The sequence below is a fragment of the Oryx dammah genome, unplaced genomic scaffold, assembly GCF_014754425.2.
Source record: "Oryx dammah isolate SB20612 unplaced genomic scaffold, SCBI_Odam_1.1 HiC_scaffold_20, whole genome shotgun sequence".
Taxonomy (NCBI): domain Eukaryota; kingdom Metazoa; phylum Chordata; class Mammalia; order Artiodactyla; family Bovidae; genus Oryx; species Oryx dammah.
The window spans coordinates 45,171,020-45,197,246 of NW_024070204.1; the positions used below are offsets into that span (position 1 = coordinate 45,171,020).

The following is a 26,227-nucleotide window of genomic DNA, read 5'->3' on the forward strand; positions in this document are numbered from 1 at the left end:
CTGTTTAGGTTTGTCAAAATTCACAGAATTGTACATCTAAAGAGGGTGATTTTTATTATATATAAACTATATTTCAATAAACCTTACTTTAAAAAATTTAAAACTAAATGTTTGAGGAAACCTGATAGAAAATCTAAATAATTACAGTTAACTAGAGGAACCAGAGATCAAATTGCTAATGTCCACTGGATCATCGAAAAAGCAAGAGAGTTCCAGAAAAACATCTATTTCTGCTTTATTGACTATGCCAAAGCCTTTGACTGTGTGGATCACAATAAACTGGAAAATTCTGAAAGAGATGGGAATACCAGACCACCCGACCTGCCTCTTGAGAAACCTATATGCAGGTCAGGAAGCAACAGCTAGAACTGGACATGGAACAACAGATTGGTTCCAAATAGGAAAAGGAGTACGTCAAGGCTATATATCGTCACCCTGCTTATTTAACTTATATGCAGAGCACATCATGAGAAATGCTGGGCTGGAAGAAGCACAAGCTCGAATCAAGATTGCCGGGAGAAATATCAATAATCTCAGATATGCAGATGACACCACCCTTATGGCAGAAAGTGAAGAGGAACTAAAAAGCCTCTTGATAAAGTGAAAGTGGAGAGTGAAAAGTTGGCTTAAAGCTCAACATTCAGAAAACTAAGATCATGGCATCCGGTCCCATCACTTCATGGGAAATAGATGGGGAAACAGTGGAAACAGTGGCAGACTTTATTTTGGGGGGCTGCAAAATAACTGCAGATGGTGATTACAGCCATGAAATTAAAAGACGCTTACTCATTGGAAGGAAAGTTATGACCAACCTAGACAGCATACTCAAAAGCAGAGATATAACTTTGGTCCATCTAGTCAAGCCTATGGTTTTTCCAGTGGTCATGTATGGATGCAAGAGTTGGACTGTGAAGAAAGCTGAGCACCGAAGAATTGATGCTTTTGAACTGTGGTGTTGGAAAAGGCTCTTGAGAGTCCCTTGGACTGCAAGGAGATCCAACCAGTCCATTCTAAAGGAGATCAGTCCTGGGTGTTCTTTGGAAGGAATGATGCTAAAGCTGAAACTCCAGTACTTTGGCCACCTCATGTGAAGAGTTGACTCATTGGACAAAACTCTGATGCTGGGAGGGATTTGGGGGGCAGGATGAGAAGGGGATGACAGAGGATGAGATGGCTGGATGGCATCACCGACTCGATGGATGTGAGTTTGAGTGAATTCCAGGAGTTGGTGATGGACAGGGAGGCCTTGCGTGCTGCGATTCATGGGGTCGCAAAGAGTCAGACATGACTGAGCAACTGAACTGAACTGATAGCAGATAATTCCTGCCTCTGTCTCTTCTCTGTTAAAAAGAATGTTTCTGTCTTAAGCATTTTGTTTCGAACAGGAATGTCCCAATTGTTTATTTTCTAGATTGCCAAATTAGATTACTACTTAGTCCAACATCTGTTTAAAAAAATATACATGTCTGACTTCCCCTTGGTAAGAGTTTCAGGAAGTACTGCCTGTTTGAGATCAAGCAATTCACTGGCTGTTAGCTTTTGCTAGCAAATGGTGATGTCACTGACTGGAATAATATCAGAGACACTCAGAAACTGTAACATTACTTTTAAAGATATAGCTGTTTTAAAGAGGGACACAGGAATGGCAGAGAAGAAATTTTAGTAAGCATACAGGATTACCCTTTATATTTTTCTACAGCAATTACAGTATATATTAGAGAATTAATATAAAACAGTTAATATTAAAGAATCTACAGATTCTGAAAATTACCCTTCTAAGAATGTGGAAGTACATAAAAATTGCATTATGCCACAGTAGTATATGAGCTTCCCTGGTGGATCAACGCTAAAGAGTCCCTGGGTCAGGAAGATCCCCCGAAGAAGGGAATGGTAACCCACTCCGGTTTTCTTGCCTGGAAAACCCCAAGGACAGAGGAACCTGGAGTGCTACCATCCATGGGGTCACTAAAAGATTTAGACACAACTTAGCTACTAAACAACAAGGAAGTATATACTAACATATACTTCCTTGCTTATTGACAAAATGTTTGAGATTCTTGTTTAACATCTAGAATTTAAAAGATATTCTTGCTGTTTTTGATGACTTAGATTCTTGGCAGCTATAACCGAGGAAATTTGAGCACTGAAAAGTTTGTGGAGGAAATAAAATCAATAGCAAGTGAACCCACTGAAAAGCATTTCTTCAATGTCTCTGATGAATTGGCACTAGTCACTATTGTCGAAGCTCTGGGAGAAAGAATCTTTGCCCTGGAAGGTATGACTTTTTCTCATAAGCCTGAATGTTCTGTCTGCAATTCAAACTCAATGGGTTTTTGTTTTTGTTTTTACCACATGGCTAATGTGTTTTTACTGTGTACAGTAGCCACCATGGAACAATGCCCTTTCTCTATAAATCTGTCCTATAGCACTGTCTGCTGGCAGCTCTGTTTGTAAGGTCATGGCAATACTGATGTGAGGGCCGGATGAAGACAATAGTTCAATAGACACACAAAAACAAAAATGTGCCCGTGTGTTTTATTCCTTTTCTGTGACACAAGTTTAGAAAATGGACACTAGCTCAAGTTTTGTTTTTATTTCTCATTTTGGGCTTCTGCGGGACAGTTCTTATACAACATCTCCTTCCTTCATTTATTTTCGCAGTTTTGCTCCTTGCCCTTTTGAAAGGTCTTCATGGAGCTCTGCCTCAAGACCCATGGCAGCGAAATATTGGTTCACTATATTTGTCTGAGTCATGCTGCTTCTCTGTAAATTCTTTCTTTGATATTTCAATGGCAACTGGCTATTGGGAATAACAAGTCATGGCATTCCCTCCTCTGCCTGAGGTAAAGATGTCAAGGAGCAAATGACTTTGGAACTAGATCTTCCCCAAGGAAAAAAAAAGTCTTCAGAGTTGTTATGCCAGGCACACTGAAAAAGTCTCTTGTCCACATTCTCTGATGATCTGGAGAGTCAGAGAACGTGTCTTTGTTTCTCAACCTAGGATGAGAAACCTCCAAACTGTTCTGCTGTTCTGCTCTGTCCGAATCCTGTTGACTCTGTCCTTGTGAGGACAGGCCACGCTGAGGACTGTTGTTTCTCACCTTAAACACAGAAACTTACAAGCACCTTCTCCATCTCCCTGATATGACCTGATAATGGGAAATAGAAAGACAAAATGAGAAAGAGACATCACTGAAAAATTGTCGACCATTTTAACTGAGCATTAAGTAGCTGGGGAAAGTGGTGGACAGAGAATATTTTAAAGTAGGGAGAGGAAAGAAGACGGTTTAGGGTAATGGCTTTCAAATTTTTTTTATAGTGACTCATGAAAATCAATACATTTTGCTTTGTGACCCAGTGCACATATATGTATACATATGAAAAAATTCCCCCCAAACCCTTATTATATGTGATGCACTCTGATAGTTTCATCACTTCCATTCTACTCTGTTATCTTTCAATTTTTAAAAAAAATGTGATTATGACTCACCCTGTTGATTTCATGACTGGACTGCAATCAATTAGGAGGAAGTTTGTTTCAGAGATGATAGGGATCTACAGCCCACCCAGACTGAATTTTTCTGGTTTCCTTCTGCCCTGGCTTCTTTACCCTGTGCCTTTAGAAACAGAACACTCACCTTATTAGTCTAAAGTCACAACTGCTTCTAATGAACTTGGCTCTCCTATATTTTGTGTACAAGTCACTTTTAAGTGGCCTTGGTGTCACAACAGCTATCCAAGTATCATTTACTAATATGCTGGATTATGACTTTGGCTGGTCTTAAGAAACTATATTAGGTTTTCCAAGTCCTTGTGCATGTTCAGTTTTTAATAACATGGACCAGGTATGATAAAAACAATCTGCAAAGATCATTTAAAAGAAAAATTACTTAGTTGAGCATAATACAGTCTAAATACATAATACAGTTATAATACATTTCTAAATCTCATCGTAAGTAAGTAAATATAACCTAAGATGTGTAGGAATGAAGCCTATATGAGGTATCGGGTGGAGGAGGGATTCATCTGCTTTAAATGATATTTTCAGGTACTTTCTAACCTAACCACACCATGAGAAAGATTATACATTGGAGCAGCTATGTACTCCAAGAAGTATCTCCATATTTAAAACAGAAATCATCTTAGAAGGAACTCCTCAGGTTAAAAAATGTCTCCCATATCTTCATCATTATACTTTCAGAGCTAACCAAAAGCAGTGTTTTTACTAGCTTATTTCTGATTTTTTTTCATAATGAAATCCGAAAGGGCTACCTTTCCTTGTTACTTGGGAAATCTCCATTTCCTATCAACATTTATCTTTAGATGACAAATAGCAGCAAGTGTGAAAATCATGCTTGCCAAAGGACAGTGCCTCCTAGTGAGGTGAACACACCAGCTTTTGCCCAATAAAATGGGTAAACTAATGTCCCCTTTTCCCATCAAGCCCTTGGGAACAATGCACAACCACGCCCATGAACAAGTCCAGGGAGAAGTTGACAACAAGAAGTTCAAGGGTACATGATGTGCTTCACCAGGATGAAGACTGAGCAGGCAGAATTCCACAGAACTTTCTTCTGTCTGTTCTCAGTTGTAAACAGAACTGCAGCAGGGGAAGGTGCTGGAAATATGTAGGTCCCCACTACTTCATTCTTTGATCTTGCAGAGATAAATCATAAAGTACCTTACACCATTGTGAAACCAAAATAAAGTTTCAAATTAAAGTTAAAATGCATTTTAGTCATTTAAATTAGAGGACAATTTGTATGTGAAAGTAAAATGACATAGTAGAATTCTTGATTGATTTCTCCATTTAATCTAGTCCTTTAAAAGGCAATTATTGATGTATTTGTTAACAACTTTATGCAGGTAAAATAACTAGTAAATAAGTTTGAGTTCACAAGTTGGATTGCTCTCATACCTCAGTGAAAGAGTAGATCGACTTTTAAAGAATTATGTGCTATTTTTAACTTATCAGCAAGGCCAAATAAATCAGTAATTCCCTCCTGAAAGCAAATAAATCAGCATTCCCTTAATCCCCTTAGGAGGGTGTGGCTTTGGCTTGGTGAATATTTTGAGAGCAGCACACTCCCAAAGAATGCTCTGGATTGTTTCTGCGTTTCAGTAACGAGCTTTGAAATGGGTACAGGATCTTTAAAAAATGTGTGGTCGAATAGCATGTGGCCTGGAGTCTTGTCAGAAAGACCCCTCCTGATTTGTGAGTGACATCCGCAGTCAGACATCAGGACAAATGCAAACCAGAGTCCCCAAACCCCTTATCAAACAGTGGAATTCTGAGAGGATATACCACAGGAAATACAATGAGGCTGGTAGAATCAAGAAACCTCTTTAAATATGTGAATCAAATGTTATTGGCCCTCTGACATTTTAGTAAGTTTAGCCTAGTCTCAGGAGGATACCCAGGGCATGAGGGTGTGATACAGAGCTTTCAACCATGTTGATCCCAAGCTCCGTAGGCTCCAACATAGACAGAGTATAAGAACAGAAGCGTGACTAGAGACCTCTTAGCCCCTCCAACAAGGGTGGGGAAACTAACAGTCAGGAATGTGAGACTCAGCCCTTACGCTAACCTTCTCAGTCCTCTACCCAGCCCTGCCTAGGAATTTGGGGTTGAGAAATCTTTGCACTGAAAATGCTCTAAAGATGCTAGAAGTTCTGGTTGGTCAAAACCACAGATGGTACTAGGTCTTCTGCAAATCTAAAGTGTGTGTGCTAAAGGCGACTCTCTTCCTCTGTTACAGCTACAGTTGACCAATCGGCAGCATCTTTTGAGATGGAAATGTCTCAGACCGGCTTCAGTGCTCATTATTCACAGGTACATTGACCACTTGGTAGAAAACATCGTTTTTTTTTAGGTTTCCTTTCTCAAAGTCAACACTGAGATGTCAGCATTACAGATGCAAGTTGCAGCTCATGGCATGAGCAGTTATTCAGACCATGTAGTTTATAATCCAAATAGCAAAGAGGGGACTTCCCTGGTGGGCCAGTGGTTAAGACTTTGCCTTCCAGTGCAGGGAGTGTGGATTTGATCCCTGGTCAAGAAGATCTCACATGCCTCACACCCAAAAGGCCAAAACATAAAACAAGCAACCTCATAACAAAGTCAATAAAGACTTTAAAAATGGACATGGGAAAGAAACCTCTTAATAGGAAAAAATAATGTTACTAGTTGTCATAATTTTTAAAAAAAGGAAACAGCATTTCACAGGCTTCTTATTAGGAAAACACGTTATCACACACACAGCTCACTACACTGTACTGATAATCATGAATCAGCTTGAGGTCTGCCTTCTGTAATTATACATCTAACTAAATAAAATATTTAATTTAACATATTTGGTAAAGATATGTATCTTTTTCTCAGTGTCAAAGTATTCAAGGGTCTTACTAGAAGTCCATGTTCAAGACCCAAAATTCTTAACAGCCATAAAGCAAAAAGACAAGATTAGAAAATACATTCTTTATAGTAGATGGAAGAAAAGGTGCTAATACCATGGTCCCTGCACAGGAATATCGACATTTCAGGGTGCAATTGTAGTGCATAACCTAGGGAAATTTCCTTATTCTGCCGCAGTTTCCTCTTCTGTAGAATGGGGGTGGTAATAATGGAATCTAGCCCAGTGGGCTTTTGGGACGATTTTACGGTTTAATGTATGTAAAGCACATTGAACAGTACTAATCACACTATTAATGCTATGTGCGTGTTTACACTTACTATTTTCGTTAAATATCATTGTTTTCTCTGTTTGGATATCAGGACTGGATCATGCTTGGGGCCGTAGGAGCCTATGACTGGAATGGAACCGTCGTCATGCAGAAGGCTGATCAAAGCGTAATTCCCCAGAACACAACCTTTAACGTTGAGTCCACAAAGAAGAGTGAACCTCTTGCTTCTTATTTAGGTAAAGGTTGGATGTAATTGACAGAAAGTTGGTTTTTTAGAAAAGTTTTGTATTTTTGTAATTTTTAGCATTATTTGCTTATACTTGCATAGGCGGACTTTGTAAAAGAGATCACTTCTACAAGTTAGATATTTTATAGGACCCATGAAAGTTTCCAGGCCTCTGAGTAACCTTAGTAAAAATAATAGACTATGAGGGGCCTTTCTCAGAAGGACTTTCTACACAGGGAGGGATTTGGGCTGAAATTCACACTTTTTGAGGTCTCTCTCTGTCTGATATTCTCATTAATGTCACCAAATGCTTCAGACCCAGTGAACAGGAAGCAAAGGTAGAAAAAGAAACCTTGACTCAGGCTACGCTGAAGCCCAGACTCCCATATTCTCTTAAATGTTTTTTATCATTAGTTTCTCTCTATGGGTCCTAATTTTGGAAGGTAAACATTTTACTTGTTATATCATATGACTTCTTCTTTAATACCTTTGCTGACAATCAGATACATATTGAACTGAAGCCCAGTAATGTAATGATTTCCCAAAGACTTGCCTAGAATGAGGAGGTGTATGTCTGGTGTCACTTTATTCTGAATTTGTGCCAGACTGGGAGCTGCCTGGGGGATACCAGGGGACTCTTCCATCACTGGTCCATCTCAGTAAGCAGTTGGGAGGGCCTAGGATGGAAGGGCTTCCCTGGCGGCTCAGATGGTACAGAATCTGCCTGCAGTGCAGGAGACCCAGATTTGATCCCTGGGTTGGGAAGATCCCCTGGAGAAGGCAATGGCTACCCACTCCAATATTCTTGCCTGGAGAATTCATGGACAGGGGAGCTTGATGGGCTACAGTCCATGGGGGTCCCAAAGAGTCGGACATGACTGAGTGACTAACACATACACACAGGATGGCTAGGACCCTCAGGATATGATTTCCCAGCTCTCTCTATTCACTCAACAAACATCTGGGGAGCATTTCTCTTCTCTCTTTACTGGCACATCTGTACATCTTTTTATTGAAGGGCATGTATTAAAGCTGTAGAGGCAACAGAATTTAAGAAGAATAAAGAGTCTGAGGAGTTTTGGTAATTAAAAATATATAACAGTAAAGGCAGGTATAATATGAGTGCTAAATCCCCTTAAGACATGTTGTTGAACTGCACTAACAGAAGTCTAGTCTATTTCTCATGAATGTCCTATTTCATTCTGCCTTAGTCAGAGAGCAGCTAGAATACTCTAAGCTTTGTCCTAAGCATCACACATTATAAAAGAAAATGCCGAACTAGAATCACCAGTAAAAAGTTATCTAAAGGCTGTAAATCTGAAAACAATCCCCATCTACCCATCCTTCTCCCCACCAAACCTGAAAAGAATGGTGGTTAGAAAACAGTGTACACTGCATGTCTTTTAAATACTTGAAGGACTGTGATGTAAAATAAAGGGGTTGGTATTAAAATTCATATTCAGTTTTAGCATTAAAAGAGATCTCAGAAAGCAATTGGTACACATCTAATTTGCCAAGTTAAGAAACTGAGTACTAGAAATATTATATCACAGTTAACTATGGCAAATCTGAAACTGGAATCTAGGTTTTTAAATTCTTATTCCAGTGTTCATTTCACCACACCAAAATGCTGATTCTGGGCTGATCAAGAAAACACTTACAAATAATAAGTGCCTGCAGTGTGTCAAATATTCACCTGTAAATTAAGGGTAAGAAGGTAAATAAGGGAAATTTATTCCTGCATTGATGAAGCTTATTGTTTTGGATAAGATACAATACAGAACCAACCAGTCACTAGTAGTATAATATGAGCTATGAGACAGAATACCTAAAAAGAGGACAGGAGGTTAGGTTAGATAGTTTCTAAAGGTTCTTCATGTCCTATGAGTCTTTGAGACTGTTCTATTATATGTAAAATATCTTGAAATCTAGAAACAGTTTAACATGAGGTTTCTTTCCATCCTAGAAAGAAGAACTGGAGAACATTTGTTCTCATAAAAATGTTTACACCATAATGACTTAGAAATTTCACTTTTGAGGTTCTAGCCTAAAGGGAAAATCAGTTATTTAAGAATGCTAAGGGAATGGTTGTTTTCACTGTATTGTTACTTATAATATTGAGGAAAATGACATATCCTAAATGTTTGAAAATATGAGAATAGTGAAGTAAATGGTAAATCCACTTGATGGAACATTATGCACATAAAAATAAAAATTATAAAGCTGCTGAGCCCATCATACTTGAAGTGACTTGAAGTGATTGTGACACTAAGTATGAAGTCAGACAGTACAGAGATACTCTGAGGTCATAGGAGTCTTGAGTTTGTTTTCTGACTCTGCCCCTGGTTATCACTTTAGGCGAATTACTTTATTCCTCAAAGCCTTGATTTTCCTATGTATAAAAAATAATTTATATACACAGGTATGTCACATTTGCATTGTTATGAATATGAGCATAAATAATCCCTGTAAGGTGCTTAGTGTTGTGACAGATAGTTGACCCTCAATAGGTGTTGTCTCTTGTTGTGTTATTATTCCTCTTATTAGTATTATGATAGGCAGAATATAGACCCCAAAGATGTCCATGTCCTAATCCCCAGACTTAGATCTTATGGGACAAAAGGGACTTTGCAGATGTGATTAAGTTAAGGATCTTGACATGAGAGATTAGCCTGGGATACCTGGTTGGCCCCAATCTCATCACATGAGATTTTAAAATCAGAGAAGCTTTCCTGGATGTGGACAGGGAGAGAAAGAACCATAGAAAAATGGTCAGAGAGATTAATGTGATTGGCTTTAAAAATGGAAAATGGATGCCAAAAGCCAAGGAATGTGAGTGGTCTCTAGAAGCCACAATGGGCAAGAAAATGGATTATTTTCTGTAGCATGTGAAGAAACCCAGCACCTTCAACCATGCCTACCAACACCATGATTTTAGCCCAGGGAGACCTAGGGCTGATTTCTGACTGTATAAGATAATAAAATTGTGATGTGTTAAGTCATCAATCAAGTTTGTGGTAATTTGTTACAGCAGCAATAGAAAACTACAAGTATATTATATAGCTACTAAGAGTAGCTGATATTAATACTACTACTAATTAGTAGTGAACAGTTACAACATTAAAGATATTGTGCACAAAGATATTGACATCCTCAAAGATGTGAATGACATTGTCACTACTCTAAGGAAGTTCATACATTAACACCACATTTAATAATATATTAAATAATAACTTTATTTGATAAATAAAACTATAGTATTTTTAGTATTCTGAGTGATTATATGAGTAAATTCTTTAAAAACAAAAAACCTTAAAGAACTCTAAATCTATTATTCTCAAAAACCTTGGGTTAATGGTTTGCTTAAGGCAGACTTAGAGAATTCAAGACTGAAAGATACTGCTGCAAGCAAAGAAAATTGAGAACCTTCACTCCTGACCATATATTTATAATATATGGCACCTCTCTGTCCAGAAAAGGAAATTTGGTGGTATACTGTTGACAGTGTGATAAGATGATTTCTTTGTTTGTTTTGAAGATTTTTTTTTTAATCTTTGTATTAGCTTAGTCACAGTTTAGTGCTTTAGATATTTTGCTGATATAAAGTCTAATATATGTAAGATTTCTTTCAAAATGGAAAAGCACTCAGAAAGAGATCAAGGGAGAAAAATGCCTTTTCCCCCAAATATCATTCTAAATCTAAAATTAAGGTTTCAAAATGTTTCCTTGTGTGGGTTACACATTAAGGAGAGTTTGAATGTGTTCTTCCAATCTGTGTGAATTGAAAGTTGTTAGACTATGAAAATTCTGAAGGAAGGTAAGTAAGACAGTCTATTAAAAAATCTACAGTAACCAATAATGATCAGAAAGCAGCGGGAACCAGCCATGGATCCTCCCTCAGGACAGTTATGCACCCATCTTCCTGTAGCCTAGCAACTGCCTTTTGCCAATATGCACTGAGCCAGTGGCCCTGCCGGTGAGGATACAGGCAAGATCCTGTTCCCTGCCTCCCTGACCCACAGTTTGCTGATTTCTAATCACACCAGACTGATTCAAAAGGAAAGGTAAAAACGTGAGGCAAACATATGAAATCAAGACAGATCCTGTGTTTCCCATTACCTCACCTGATTCTAGCACTTTTCCCAAGTGAACCATGAGAGCTGACAGGATTTACTCTTCATAAATCCACACACAGAGCTATGTCATCAATTTTCCTTTCTCTTCAGTTCTGTGCCTTTCTTTTCAGAAAGTGGTATAAACTTTTAAATCTTTGTAATGATTTTCCTTGCATTAAAATTAGACTTTACCGAGTCCTCCTTCTTGCTCTCTTGTTATTGTTTTTAGACGCCCAAGCTTCAGCCAGGAATATCTGCCTGGGTTGTTACTGTCCCTGTAAAGGGGTTCAGCTAATAGTTTAGTTATCAAGTGTGCATCATCAAAGTCAACTAGATAATAACACAACTCCAGCCTCAAACATAATTTTCAACTTATTTTTTTTTTCAACTTATTTTTTAAAGGCTGTTTTACCAGTTTGTATTCATAGCTCTGAAATTGCAAAAAAAAAAAAAAAAAAAAATCCATGTGTACTAACACTTTCGCCCCACTCGCTTCTTAATATTTCTAATAGAACTGCATGAAATAAAATAACCTTTGTTTTGTACATTCTTCTTTTCCATTTATTTTTATATAAACATTACCCTAAAGTTTTTATTTTCTAAGCAATATTGTGGTTAGTAACAAAAATATAACACATTACGTGTCTGAAAAAGAATATTTTACAGTCTATTATGTATAGTAATTTTTTTAAAAAAAGCTCTAAGATGAAGCAATGAAATTGTAAGAAAAGTATTTACAAAAGAAAATATGGTTGAGGAATTGTGTTCCACTAGCATACTCTCGCCTGGAAAATCCCATGGACGGAGGAGCCTGGTAGGCTGCAGTCCATGGAGTCGCTAAGAGTCAGACACGACTGAGCGGCTTCACTTTCACTTTTCCTTTCATGCATTGGAGAAGGAAATGGCAACCCACTCCAGTGTTCTTGCCTGGAGAATCCCAGGGACAGGGAAGCCTGGTGGGCGGCCGTCTATGGGGTCGCACAGAGGCAGACATGACTGAAGCGACTTAGCAGCAGCAGCAGCATTTGTAAAAATAAATATATTTGAGCACAAAACCTCTGTTTCTCTCTTAAAGTTCTGGAAGAAAGTGAAACTATTATCTTATGGTAAAATACTTGGTAAGTAAATTATCAATATAATCTTTTTCTCAGTAAGGAATGCTATTCTGTAGCATTTGGAAAAATAATCAGCCTTCTACCCCAGTGGTGGCCAGCACAGGTTATTAGAACTTTTCTTCCTTCAGTAGAGTTGAAATCTGCACGTGGTAATTTTAATCTGTTTGTTTAGCTCTGTTCTCTAGACATACAAATAATAAATCTAATTCTTCATTCAAAATTAATAATAATCAGTTTTAAAGACTTTAAAATTTTAAAGGGCATGAAAGCTCAATTAAAAAGAGGAATGGTTAAACATGAGAAATAGTTATTCAAGCTCACTTTTAATCAAACAAATGAAAATTAAAATCATGGCAAGGTATATTGTTTAACATTCATTAGAGCGTCCACAATTTTAAATAATAGTTAAATACCTAATGTTTGTGAAATTTTGGTGAAACTACCCTCTCCAATGGCCGTTCATGGAATGAATTAGTACAAATATTCTGGAAACAATTTGCCAGATGTTATAAGAAACATTAAAATTTTGATCTGGTAATCTATTCCTTGAAATTTGTCATCAAAAAAGTCCTAAAGAAAGAAAAAAAGTAAGTGCTCAAAGATGTCTTTGCAGACTTAAGTGTTACGCCAAAAAAGTAAAACCACGTAAATTCCACCATTCATCAGGAAATGGTCCTGAGGTATAAACACAATGCATTTACACTTTAATTCGGGTAAATAAGCTTCAGCCACTTAAAATTACAGTTAAAAACCTAGACAATTATACAGAAAAGGTTTACATTTACTATGATTCCAGCTGTATAAAATTATCAATTTCTATAGCATAAACACATGCATCCAAATGAAATACAGTTGGTTTATTACCAAAGAGTAGATTGAGATTACAAGAGTTGTATATATGCGTGTATATATGTGTGTTTTTCTGTCGTTGTTATATCATTTGTACCTTTTAACAGTGAAAATCTAAGGTTTAGAGGAAAATACATTTCAGAATGAAGCAACTGTGGTAGATAATCAGGGAACAAACTAAAAGCTGTAACCAACACAAATTTACCTGCATTACGGAAAACATTTATTTTCAAAAAAAAAAAAAAGATGTCCATATAAACATATAAAAATGATTCTCCCAGCTATTTAAAATAGATCTTAATTTATTCCATGCAGACTCTAAGGGGCCAGCAAGTATATGTGGCATCTCTCTTTTGTTAGGTTACACAGTAAGCTCTGCCACTATTCCTGGAGATGTGCTCTACATTGCTGGACAGCCACGGTACAATCATACAGGCCAGGTTGTCATCTATAGAATGGAGGGCAGAGACATCAGGATTCTCCAGACACTCAATGGAGAACAGGTAAGCGTCAAACTTGTCGTTTTAAATTAATCCATTCATATTCTTCCTGTGTAAATTGAATTACCTATTGTCCTAAACTTTTTAAAATACGGCACACCCATATTCAACATCCACGGTATGTAGGGTCTCATGTTAGGTTTCTTGGAGGTATGTAAACTTATCTGCATCTTTGGCATCAGGAAAATTTCAGCTGGATGGAGATAGAGGTAAGAAAAATAGATACTGATGTAGATACAGACGTATAAATAAATGCAAAAGGAATCTCAGACCGTAAGAAGTATGGAAGTGCCAGTGCTACAGATAGTAAATTCAGAAGATGGAAAGAGCCATAAGCTAGGATTGGTACAGAAAGTCTTCCTAGGAGATAAACTGTGGGCTAGTCGAGAGGAAAGACAATGTAGATAGGCAGAAAGAGCCAGTTAAAAAAAGTAGGTCCCAATTGTGAGGTTTTGAGTGTTGGAGTAAAGAATTCAGATTTTCTCCTGGAGGTGATGGAAATAATTTGTAACACATAAAATCAGAGAATTCTCTTTTGATAATATTGAATATTAAAAGTAATTTAAGAAAAACTATATATGCAATATAACTATATATAAATATTTTTAATTGAATGAAACATCTATGCTATTGTTGGTTATTATTAAATGTGACAATTTAAGTAATTTTTATTCCTTTTTTCATAGTTTTCTGCATTTTCCAAGTATTCTAGAATGAGATTGTATTAGTTTTATTCTACATTCCTCATGGGATGGAAGCATTCTTGGGCTTCACTAAATAGTCCCACTCTTTAGTTTACCTGCCCCCCCAACACACACACGAAATACTCAGAAGGGCAGGGCAGTGCCAGCCTCCCTCTCCTGCAGGAACCCTGACAGGCACCCAGCAAATGGCTCAGCTGAGCTGCCAAGAGACAGATGCTTCAAGCCGGTGCAGTTGCCGCCCTGGTTTTAAAGCCCTACAGGAGGCAAGATCTTTTCTAGTAGCACCACAGACATAGCTTCCCTGGGTCTTGTTAAGGGCTTGAAGTTTCAAGAGTCACTGCTTTCTAGGAAGCCCAAAATCTATTGTTTCCATTAAGTATTTATCATTCCCCCCGGCCTAAATGCAACGTCCCAATCAGAGGTTTTGTCACCATACTCAGTGTGGCTAAGTGTTGTAGTTGAAATCCTTCTCTCATCATATTACACAGTTAGAGTAAGCCAAAGGTCACATTCTCATTTAGCAGGTGAGAGGGTGTTATTAGCCCTTTGCCCATAATCAGAAAATGCATCAACAATAAAAACAAGGCTCTTGTTGGAGGTCAAGGATGAGGTGAAAAGAACTTGAAATGATAGATCAACAATAAAAGTGGAAAAGGAAGGGATGTGGCAGACATGAATAAGGAAGAATTGACAAGATTGTAAAATAAATCATTTGGATGACATCTGAGGTCTGTTGTGTACTTCATGCTCAGTTGCTCAGTTGTGTGCAACTCTTTGTGATCCCATGGACTATAGGCAGTCACTCTCCGCTGTCCATGGGATTTCCCAGGCAAAAATACTGGAGTGTATTCTTTCCTTCTCCAGGGAATATTCCTGACCCAGTGATCAAACCCACATCTCCTGCACCTTCTGCATTGCGGGCAGATTCTTTACCACTAAGCTACCAGGGAAGCTCCTTAGATCTGTTATCACTCTATTAATTGTCTAAAAGACAGGAAATGAAAAATTTGTAAAAAAAAAAAAAAAAACAACTTATGAGCATTTAAGGAGAGTATCACAAATTATATAAATCATGAAAAATTTGAGTTTCAAGTCTGGGAGAAAGAAGGGACCATGATTAAAGTGTCAGCAACTCAAGCAACTTAATTCTTTTTGTTTTAGTGGTATTTGGTTTTAGACATGTTTTCTATAACAGTGAGCACAAATTCAAATGGTTGCAAGTGGCAGGGAGGTAGAGCCAATGAAAAAGCTGCTGGGCAGAAGACAACAGGAAGTTGGAGCCAAGTCCTGGGCAGCTTGTGGCTTAGCCCCTGCTCAACTCTGGATGGCTATTGCCATGTAAGAATGAAGGGCCAATATTGTCAGATCTTAAAAAATTTTAGTTATATTTGTAATTAATTTAATCTAAAAAGCAAAAACTTTTTAAACCCTTCATAAGCCTGTGAGAAAAGGACATTCAAAAAATCAGTGTCTAGCAACTGTCTAAATGTCTAGCAATGTGTAAAAATGTAGTACTGGGGGTCTTGCAGAGGATGGAGTGAAATTTGCCAGTTAAGATAGTGGGGATTGTTAAGGAAGGATTAATTATCTAAGGGAATAGAATAGTTGCAGGTCTGAACTTAGGCGAGATCACAATCTAGGGGATGGAAGGAGAGAAAGGAGTCATCAAAATGAAAGGGTGATCTATGATATAGTGGTAGAACCGGGAGAGCAAAAGTAACATCATGGAGGCCAAGACAGGAAGTTTCAAATAGAAAATTATAAGAACATCAAATCTCAAACACAGGTCAATATTTGGGAAAGTTATTGCACTTAGTGAAGCACAAGTACCCTGGATTTCCCTAAAACTCATTCCTGTCATTAAAGAGAACATATAATGACAGTCTTCTAAGATTCTAAGGTAAAATATGCTGCCTCAATGTTCCAAGATAATTCAATTCCTTGTGCTGTATTTCAGTTTATATTTTCATCTTACTGTATTTAAGCATGTACTGAAGCCACTGGGAAATGCCCTGTATTGTTCATTTTTAAAAATTGTTGTATTCTTACTCGTCTTTTCTAATTTGTGCAGAAGAGAAGTTAGGGTAAAAATCCAAAGAAAATCCTTACTCTTATTCTCAAGCTACAGACTCTAATATGACAGCAGCTCATCCTCCTGGATGGAACTGACTCATATTCATTAACTTCATGCAGAACCAATAAAGAGCTCTCAGGGAGCATCAGTTTCTACATTTCATTTCCTTTGTCGTCTGAATCCCAGATACTCTTCTCGATTGGTTTAAGAGAAATGCAGGGTTTTCGTTTCCTTGAGAGGTTCTGATGTTTATCAGACTGTTTTGTCCTGTTTTGTCCTGTGTCCTAGATTGGTTCCTACTTTGGAAGTGTCTTAACGACAGTTGACATTGATAAAGATTCTAATACTGACATTCTTCTAGTCGGGGCTCCCATGTTCATGGGAAGAGAAAAGGAAGAACAAGGAAAAGTGTATGTCTACGCTCTGAATCAGGTAACGGTTACTTTGGTAGAAATTCAGGAAAATCTCTTTCTTTGTTTCTTAAAATTTCAGTTAATAATGTTCTAATTTTTCACTCACTCTGGCAAAAGGAACAAAGAAGCTTTCGGGGCCAATCTACCTGACTAACCCCTCAGCCTCTAAATGAACATTTAGAATTGTAGCAAAATAACTCAAACGGTTAGATATTTTCTGCTTATAAATGTGAACTTTATGAAGAGTATATAGAATAAAGGTAAATAAATTTCACTAAATTGTTAAATTCGCGGGGCAATTATTTGTGAGCTCTGGTCTAGGAGTGGGTCACATTAACAGTTCAAGCTCTGTGTGAGTGTGTATGCACACACATGTGTGTGTGTAAAGGGAGGAGTGAGGAAAGACTGCAGAGAAGTAGAGAATGTTATGGCAGTCATACCAAACACTGAGCAAACTGCTGTGGTCTTTGGAATACTTCACTCAGCTGCAGTGAGATTTTTGTTTTTCTTATCCTAGCTTCAGACATCATTTGCTAAGTGAAATAATTCTTGACTTCTTCATAAGAAGAATTTTTGCTGTGTACAGCAGAGTTGGGATATATCTATTTAGCTTGTTAAATTTTTAGTCTTTCCCATTTAATTATTTTAAATCATAAATTATGTATCTTTCTCCCTATCATCTTTTTTATTCCTCCTGTCAACATTTTTTGGTCCTGTACTGTTTTTCCCTTTTTCCCAAGAAACTGTGTTCCTAGTCATCATTTCTGTCCTTTATAGGGAAGAATATAGAGAGACTTTTCCGAAAAACACAATAATGGATAAAGAAAGGATAGTGACACAAATTGAGAATTTAAAAATTCAGCTCTTCAGCTTTAAAAAGTTGCTGATGAATTCTACACTCATTTGATTACATTAAAAAGAGACTCCATTAAAATCCTCAGTACATCCTTGCCTACACTCCTACAATCTGTTCGTGGAAATTTCTAATTTTGCTCTCAGATAGACACACGTCTTAAGAAATTTTGCAAACTTTACCCTTCAGGTACAAATGGTTTTTAATAGCACTGGTTTAATACATACTTTAAAACTTTGCTCTGCTGTCGTTATGACAGAAATCCATAAGGATTCTGTTTATCTTTCTTCCAGACAAGGTTTGAATATCAAATGAGCCTGGAACCCATTAAGCAGACTTGTTGTTCATCTCTGAAGCACAACTCATGCACAAAGGAAAACAAAAACGAGCCTTGTGGGGCTCGTTTTGGAACAGCTATTGCTGCTGTGAAAGATCTCAATCTTGATGGATTTAATGACATCGTGATTGGAGCGCCCTTGGAAGATGATCACGGAGGAGCTGTGTACATTTATCACGGAAGTGGCAAGACTATAAGGGAAGAGTATGCACAAGTAAGAAGTGAAACCTACAGATTCCTTCATTTATTTATTATTTTAGTGTAACAGGCATGGATGTTACCAAAATATAGTAATAGTATATAGTCATACAGTCAGTAGCAATGTATGGGGTTTTTAAAATTTTATTAGTCATTGAGAAAGCATTGGTTTATTATATTATTCATGTATTTTTAATCCTGTGATTCTTGCCCTTAATTGATAAATGGGTTCAATACCAGGCATCACCTGTCTTGCTTCACGAACAATTTTTTTCTTCTGGCTCTTGGGAAACTAGATTTCTAAGTTTTCTTCATAGTAAAATTACTTGTATTGAATATTTTATTGTTTTGTCTAGTTTTTCTTTTCTGTTGTCATATGCCTTGTCTTCATGACTTAATCTTTTTTTTTAATTGAAGGATAATTGCTTTACAATTGACTTGATCTTTTGAAATGGTAAAAACACAAAACAAAAGAGCACTTTTTAACGATGCTATTTACCAACTACAGTGTGTCTGATTCTAAACAGAGGGTACCACTTTCTGAGTGAGAGAACAGTAATTATATGATTTAGCCAATAAAGGAGAAGAAATTGTTTTTATATTCAGTACCCATGTTTTTATAATAAAATCACATTAAGTTTATATTTATGAATTAAATTGGTATATTTTCATAAAAATAAATTTGGACTTCTGAAGGTTTATAATTTTCTACCAAGTAATCCCTCTTGGAAAACAATCTGAATAATTAAGTTTAACCTGCAGGGGATTTCTGTTGTTCTTGATTTAAATTTATTGTCAGCTAATGACTCTATAAATTAGAGCCTAATATATAAATTAGAACTTTTTCCTACATGAGAAAGATGTCCATTTACAGAAGTGTTTTGTGTATTACAAAAGTAAAAGAATTTAAAGAGATTCTTCTAATGTAATTGTCTGTTTTTAAGTAACCATAGTTAATTGGACATTGAACAACTACTTATGAATAAAATAGAATTCTCTACTTTTCTAAGTTATGAAAAGAAAAACAGAACAAAAATTATTTCTTTTTATTTTGTAAATGTTCTTTGGCTCCATAGTCAATAGAATTCTCAAAATCTATTCATGTCTTGTGATGTTGTCCTTAATATTTCATTGTCATAATGGCATTAATTGTGAAAAACAAAATAAAGGGCATATTTCAGTAGTATATTTTCACTAACAACACTCCGATCTGTTTAATAAGTGATTTGCTTCTGTTAAAAATCTTCATGGTACTTCATAACTGGAAACAGGCAATATTAACTATTGGAATGTGATGGAATCAGGTACTGGAAGAAGGAGTTTCTTTCTTGTGTTCTTCACATTATTCATTCCGGTTCAATACCTCAAACTTAATGGAGTGGCATTTGCAATATAAAAATAAGGATTTTAAAATCATTAATAAGTAGACTAGATTATCTTAAGCAATTATTTTGTAAAATGATGATAAATCAAGATGCAGCTTTAAGCAACAAAAACAATAAAGAATATTAGAGTTGAGTTTGTTTAATTATTGGCAGAATGCTTTCCCAAGAATAGGTGAGAAATGTGCTCATTCATTTCTGTGGTAACTAGAGGTGCTGCTTGTGTATGGAATGATCCAGAACCAAACTGAGTCAAGCCCTCCAGAAGCGATGGGGTCAATAACTCCGGATTTCTCTGCTGAAAAATATAAGGAAACAATTTACAATGAACCACAACCTTTAGGCTTGAAAAATGTTTTCATTTGCTTTGCCTTATTTGGCTTCTTAAATTTTATGACAGTTAAGTGGAAGATAGGATAAGGAGACTCCAAGTTTAGGGAGAGTTTGTCGGTCCGGACTCTGCCACCAGGCTCTGTTAAAATGCTATCAGCTTGAACCTGAGCTAAGTTAGGAAGTGCAAATGCCAAACATATTATGTATGGTAATGTGCATGAGAACTCCCTGTTCATTCGTGCTTCCCAACACTGGATACATGTGAACGCAATAGAATCTATTGTGCTCTTGACTTTCAGTACCATTTTTGACAGACAGTAAAGATCACATATTGAAAAATATATTTGATAGAATGTATTATTTATACCCAACCTCAAAGTTCAGTGAACTCCAAATTGACCCTAGGATAATTTTCCATTCCCTCTCTTGCTTGTATGATGTGTTTCCAGTACCTTTAAATATCTCTGTGTAATGGAATTGAACAGAAACTAGAAAGCAGAGCCAATTACTCATAATGTTTTCCTTGAGGGTTAGACAAAATGACGTTATATAATATTTTTCCCTCTCTCTGGTGTCAATAACCCTGAAATGATTTTGTCTGCACTATAAAAAGAATATCCTTTGGGAACATCTGAGTAAGTCCTCTTGTCGCCACATGAGGGGCCTCTTGGGCAGGTTTCCAAAAGATCTCTCATTTTAATTTTTTGTCAACCAATCCAAGTTCTCAGATTTATTTGGAATGGTTTTTCAAGAGACTCTTCTGACATTAAAAACTCTCTGTTGGTATTTTCACAGCGTATTCCATCAGGGGGAGATGGCGAGACACTGAAATTTTTTGGCCAGTCTATTCACGGAGAAATGGATTTAAATGGTGACGGTCTGACTGATGTCACTATTGGGGGCCTTGGTGGTGCTGCCCTCTTCTGGTATGTATTTTAATAACATCCAATTAATCTGATCCACAACATCCACAAATTAACATGACACATTACTGAGTCCTTGCCTGAGGGCGTGTGTGCTAAGTCGCTCCAGTTGTGTCTTTGCAACTTCAGACTCTGCGACCCTACGGACCGTAGCCCACCAGGCTACTCTGTCCATGGGACTCTCCAGGCAAGAATACTGGAGAGGATTGCCATGCCCTCTTCCAAGGGATATTCCTGACCCAGGGATTGAACCCCAGTCTCTTATATCTCCTACATTGGCAGGCATGTATTTTAATAACATCCAGTTAATCTGATAATATCTTACAGATAGGTCAGGAAGATGCCCTGGAGAAGGAAATAGCAACTCCAGTAATCTTGCCTGGAAAGTCCCATGGACAGAGGAGCCTGGCAGCCTACAGTCCATGGAGCCACAAGAGTGGGACACGACTTAGTGACTAAATAACCAGATCTCAGAGTATGATCAGAGTTTGTATACAAAATGTCCATTTATTTTTATGCTCCCATATTCGGAAAAAAATATGCAGTTTGGAAATCTGAGAAACTGATAAATCTTAAAAATAAAGCACCTGTATTAAAAAAACAAGTAGAATCAACTCTTAATGTGGGTTATCTATTATGTGATTGTCATTCTGCTTAGAGGAGGGGGTAGGAAGAAAGAGGGCCTCATACAGGATGTATATAAACAAGAAAGTTCCCCTAAATTTACTTATAAGCTTTTAGGGATAACTGACTCTTCATTCATTTACATAGTGCATAGAACTAGACGTTTGTGCATCACTGACTGACTATATTGTTGGTCAAGTGTAAAAGCATCTACAATAGTGTCTTCTCTCAGTCTTTAAAATGCCTGCATCCCCAAATTAATTTCAGTTAATTGTAACATCCTCATCAATAGTCAGATATGTTTACTAATGCCATTTAATTAATTAACTAGCTTATTAATAAAATAAGTTATTAATTAATGGCATTCATAACTAGCTTTAACTAGTTAAAAGACAATTTCAAAAGTGTTCTATTTTTTTAATGTGATTATTTCAAAAAAATGTAAATAAAATATCAATAAACTCATAAGAAATTTGTGTGACAATTTTTAAAAATGTCACAAACTTTGTTAAAACATAGAAAAGGATTTAATAAATTAAAAAATATTTTCAACTATGCCTTGATGGAAAGTCCATATGTTGACTCTTTCAAATTAATCATTAGTTTAGTATGATTCAGATGGTCTTTTTTCAAACTTTATGTAGAAGGATAGTAAAGAAAATTATGAAAGAGGTGAAGATAGAGATTTGAAAAATGTGACTTTGTCATAATTTAAGATAATCCTTAAGAACTAATGGTCAGATAAAAGTTGTGCACTAAACTACACCGAGAGGAACTATTATGCTTTTTAAAAACTTTTAACCATGCAGCAGCAGGAAAGGAGAATGCCAGGCAGCATGATCTGTGACTTTTGGGGAAGACCACTGAAAATCAAGGCTCCAAACCAGAAGTCACCAGTTTCAGGAACAACAAATATATTTAGTTTTTGTTTGAACTGCTAATTCTGGATTAATTCATTAGGATAATCTTTACCCACAAATATTTATTGTATTCACCTCCTTGTGTTAAAAAATATACACATGTTTTAAGGGCAATTTTTATTCTCCAATTTGTGTTAAGGGCTACTTTCAAAGCCCTGAAAACTTGTTTCTGGCCTCTCCTGCCCCCTAGTCAAGCCTTTATCATTGATGAGCCAGAATATCAGAGTTAGGTTCCTGACATCACCTAGCAAAATGGACCAAACCAGCATAATAAAACACGAAGACCAAGATTTGCAGTGCTGAAGAGGGAACTCAGAGAGGATACAGCTGGCAGGCGATAAACAGAGGCCCACTCAGCAGTCAGGGATGTCCAGGAGAGTGCAATCCTGTGGGCTAGACTGAGCTATATATTCTATAAAGATCTGTGTGGAGCAGAGTGGAGGTGTGGGGTAGGGAGAGGTCAAGGCGAATATATACCTGAAGGATCCAAACTATACACTCTCATTCACTCATTCATTGCTGGTGAGAGGGTACACTGGTTAAAACCCATTAGCAGGCCTTTGTCACTAAAGTGTTAAAAAGCCTTAAAAAGTTCTTTTTTTTTTTTTTTAATTTTACCCCCTTATTGCAAAATTCAGACTTAAATTGAAGAAAGTAGGGAAAACCATGAGACCATTCAGGTATGATCCTAAATCAAATCCCTTACAATTATAGAGTGGAAGTGACAGGGATTAAATCTGATAGGCAGAGTGCCTAAAGAACTATGGACAGAGGTTCCTGACACTGTACGGGAGGCAGTGATCAAGACCATCCCCAAGGAAAAAAAAATGCAAAAAGGCAAAATGATTGTCTGAGGAGGCCTTATAAGTTGCTGAGAAAAAGAAGAGAAGCTAAAGGTAAAGGAGAAAAGGAAAGATATAAGCATCTGAATGCAGAGTTCCAAAGAATAGCAAGAAGAATAGCAAGGAGAGATAAGAAAGCCTTCTTCAGTGATCAGTGCAAAGATATAGAAGAAAAGAACAGAATGGGAAAGACTAGAGATCTCTTCAAGAAAATTAGAGATACCAAAGGAACATTTCATGCAAAGATGGGCTTGATAAAGGACAGAAATGGTATGGACCTAACAGAAGCAGAAGATATTAAGAAGAGGTGGCAAGAATACACAGAAGAACCATACAAAATTGATCTTAATGACCCAGATAACCATGAAGGTTTGATTGCTCACCTAGAGTCAGACATCCTGGAATGCGAAGTCAAGTGGGCTTTAGAAAGCATCACTATGAACAAAGCTAGTGGAAGTGATGGAATTCCAGCTGAGCTATTTCACATCCTAAAAGATGATGCTATGAAAGTGCTGCACTCAATATGCCAGCAAATTCAGAAAACTCAGCAGTGGCCACAGGACTGGAAAAGGTCAGTTTTTACTCCAATCCCAAAGAAAAGCAATGCCAAAGAATGTTCAAACTACTGCACAATTGCACTCATCTCACACGCTAGTAAAGTAATGCTCAAAATTCTCTAAGCCAGGCTTCAAAAGTATGCAAACCGTGAACTTCCAGATGTTCAAGCTGGATTTAGAAAAGGCAGACTAAGGAGAGATCAAATTGCCAACATCCATTGGATCACTGAAAAAGCAAGAGAGTTCCAGTAAAACATCTACTGCTTTATTGACTTCGCCAAAGCCTTTGATTGTGTGGATCACAACAAACAGTTGTGTTTCCACAACTGTATGAAAAATTCTTCAAGAGATGGGAATACCAGACCATCTGACCTGCCTCTTGAGAAATCTGTATACAGGTCAAGAAGTAACAGTTAGAACTGGACATGGACCAATAGACTGATTCCAAATCAGGAAAGGAGTATATCAAGGCTCTATATTCTCACCCTGCTTATTGATGCAGAGTACATCAGGCAAAATGCCAGACTGGATGAAGCACAAGCTGGAATCAAGACTGCAGGGAGAAATATCAATAACCACAGATATACAGATGAAACCACCCTTCTGGCAGAAAGTGAAGAAGAACTAAAGAGCCTTTTGATGAAAGTGAAAGAAGAGAGTAAAAAGTTGGCTTAAAACTCAACATTCAGAAAACTAAGATCATGGCATCTGGTCCCATCCCTTCATGGCAAAACAGATGGGGAAACAATGGAAACAGTGAGAGACTTTATTTGGGGGGGCTCCAAAATCACTGCAGATGGTGACTGCAACCATGAAACTAAAAGATGCTCGCTCCTTGGAAGAAAAGCTATGACCAACCTAGACAGCATATTAAAAAAGCAGAGACATTGCTTTGCCAACAAAGGTCCATCTAGTCAAAGCTATGGCTTTTCCAATAGTCATGTATGGATGTGAGAGTTGGACTGTAAAGAAAGCTGAGCACCGAAGAATTGATGCTTTTGAACTGTGGTGTTGGAAAAGATTCTTGAGAGTCCCTTGGACTGCTAGGAGGAAAAACCAGTTCATCCTAAAGGAAATCAGTCCTGGGTGTTCATTGGAAGGACTGATGCCCAAAGCTGAAACTCTGATACTTTGGCCACCTGATGGGAAGAACTGACTCATTTGAAAAGACCCTGAGGCTGGGAAAGACTGAAGGCGGGAGGAGAAAGGGAAGACAGAGGATGAGATGGTTGGATGGCATCACCGACTCGATGGACATGAGTTTGAGCAAGCTCCAGGAGTTGGTGATGGATAGAGAGGCCTGGCATGCTGCAGTCTATGGGGTCGCAGAGAGTCAGACATGACTGAGAAACTGAACTGAATTGAAAATTTTTTAAAGATAAAATCTATGATTAGAGATGTATGATCTTTAGAATAATCATAGTGCTATAGGTTTTAGATTTTTTTTAAGGAGTTAAGATACATATCCAATAAGAGAAGTCTGAATAAATAGATTATGGTTCATGTATTTGTTGGAATAGTATGCTGCTGCTGCTGCTAAGTCACATCAGTCATGTCTGACTCTGTGTGACGCCATGGACGGCAGCCCACCAGGCTCCTCTGTCCCTGTGACTCTCATAATGTTCTCATAAAAACAAAAGTGTTGGAAAGTTGCTTGTAATATTTTTAAACAGGTATGCTTATATATGTATTTGGGCCAGTGTTTATATATGCATATGTGTGTGTGTGTGTCTCTCTCTCTTCTCTCTCTCTCTCTCTCTCTCTCTATATATATATATATATATATATATATATATATATGTATATATGAATAGTGATTAGTGCTGGGTGATAGAATTACAGTTGTTTTGGGTTTTTTTTGTTTCTTTTATTATATTTTCATATTTTCTATGGGTAAATTGTTTTAAGAGAAAAAATATATAATTTTTTAAATGCAAAAACATAAGCAGAGTCCTATGTATTCACAAGATCATTGTGGTTGTTTAGTCTCTAAGTCATGTCTGACTCTTTTGCAACCCATGGACTGTAGCTCACCAGGCTGTTCTGTCTGGGATTCTCCTGGCAAGAATACTGGAGTGGGTTGCCATTCCCTTCTCCAGGGCATCTTACCGACCAGGGATTGAACCTACATCTCCTGCATTGGCAGGCAGATTCTAAGAGCCAGTCTGATTGCAAAGCAAAAGCCAGATAAAGGTATTTAACAGTAATCCTGGCTTCATTCTAAGGCATTGACCTCAGGCTCCATATACTCTCTTTGCCTAATTTTGGATTACTGTGCTCTCAATTTGGATTAGTGGAAATCACCAGACATTGGAATTAGACTGGGTTTAAATCCTAGTTTAAATCCCTGGACAGCTTCTGACAAAATAATCTCTCAAAGTCTTGGTTATATATAAAACAGGAAAATAATATGTCTTGTTATGAAAGTTAATTTAAAATGTAAGTGAATAATAAATAGCACGTGTATAAGAATGAATAGCACAGTTCTTCTCGCGCTGTTCTGCTTCTCTTTCCCAGAAACAGGAGCAGGGCTGACCCTACAAGAAGAACAGACAAGTTGTTAGAGTGCAACAAAGTT

At 37.2% G+C, this 26,227-nt stretch overlaps 1 protein-coding gene across 2 annotated transcripts in view; it reads left to right on the forward strand.

Moving 5' to 3' along the window:
* ITGA1 (integrin subunit alpha 1) overlaps nucleotides 1–26,227 on the forward strand; it is a 169,980-nt gene that overhangs the window by 107,360 nt on the left and 36,393 nt on the right. For both annotated transcript variants that reach the window (XM_040262256.1, XM_040262255.1), the window contains exons 9-15: nucleotides 2,110–2,275; nucleotides 5,760–5,833; nucleotides 6,776–6,920; nucleotides 13,350–13,492; nucleotides 16,556–16,699; nucleotides 17,827–18,084; nucleotides 20,579–20,709. In XM_040262256.1, coding sequence (XP_040118190.1) covers nucleotides 2,110–2,275; nucleotides 5,760–5,833; nucleotides 6,776–6,920; nucleotides 13,350–13,492; nucleotides 16,556–16,699; nucleotides 17,827–18,084; nucleotides 20,579–20,709 — 1,061 coding nt within the window. The remainder of the gene's footprint in view (nucleotides 1–2,109; nucleotides 2,276–5,759; nucleotides 5,834–6,775; nucleotides 6,921–13,349; nucleotides 13,493–16,555; nucleotides 16,700–17,826; nucleotides 18,085–20,578; nucleotides 20,710–26,227) is intronic.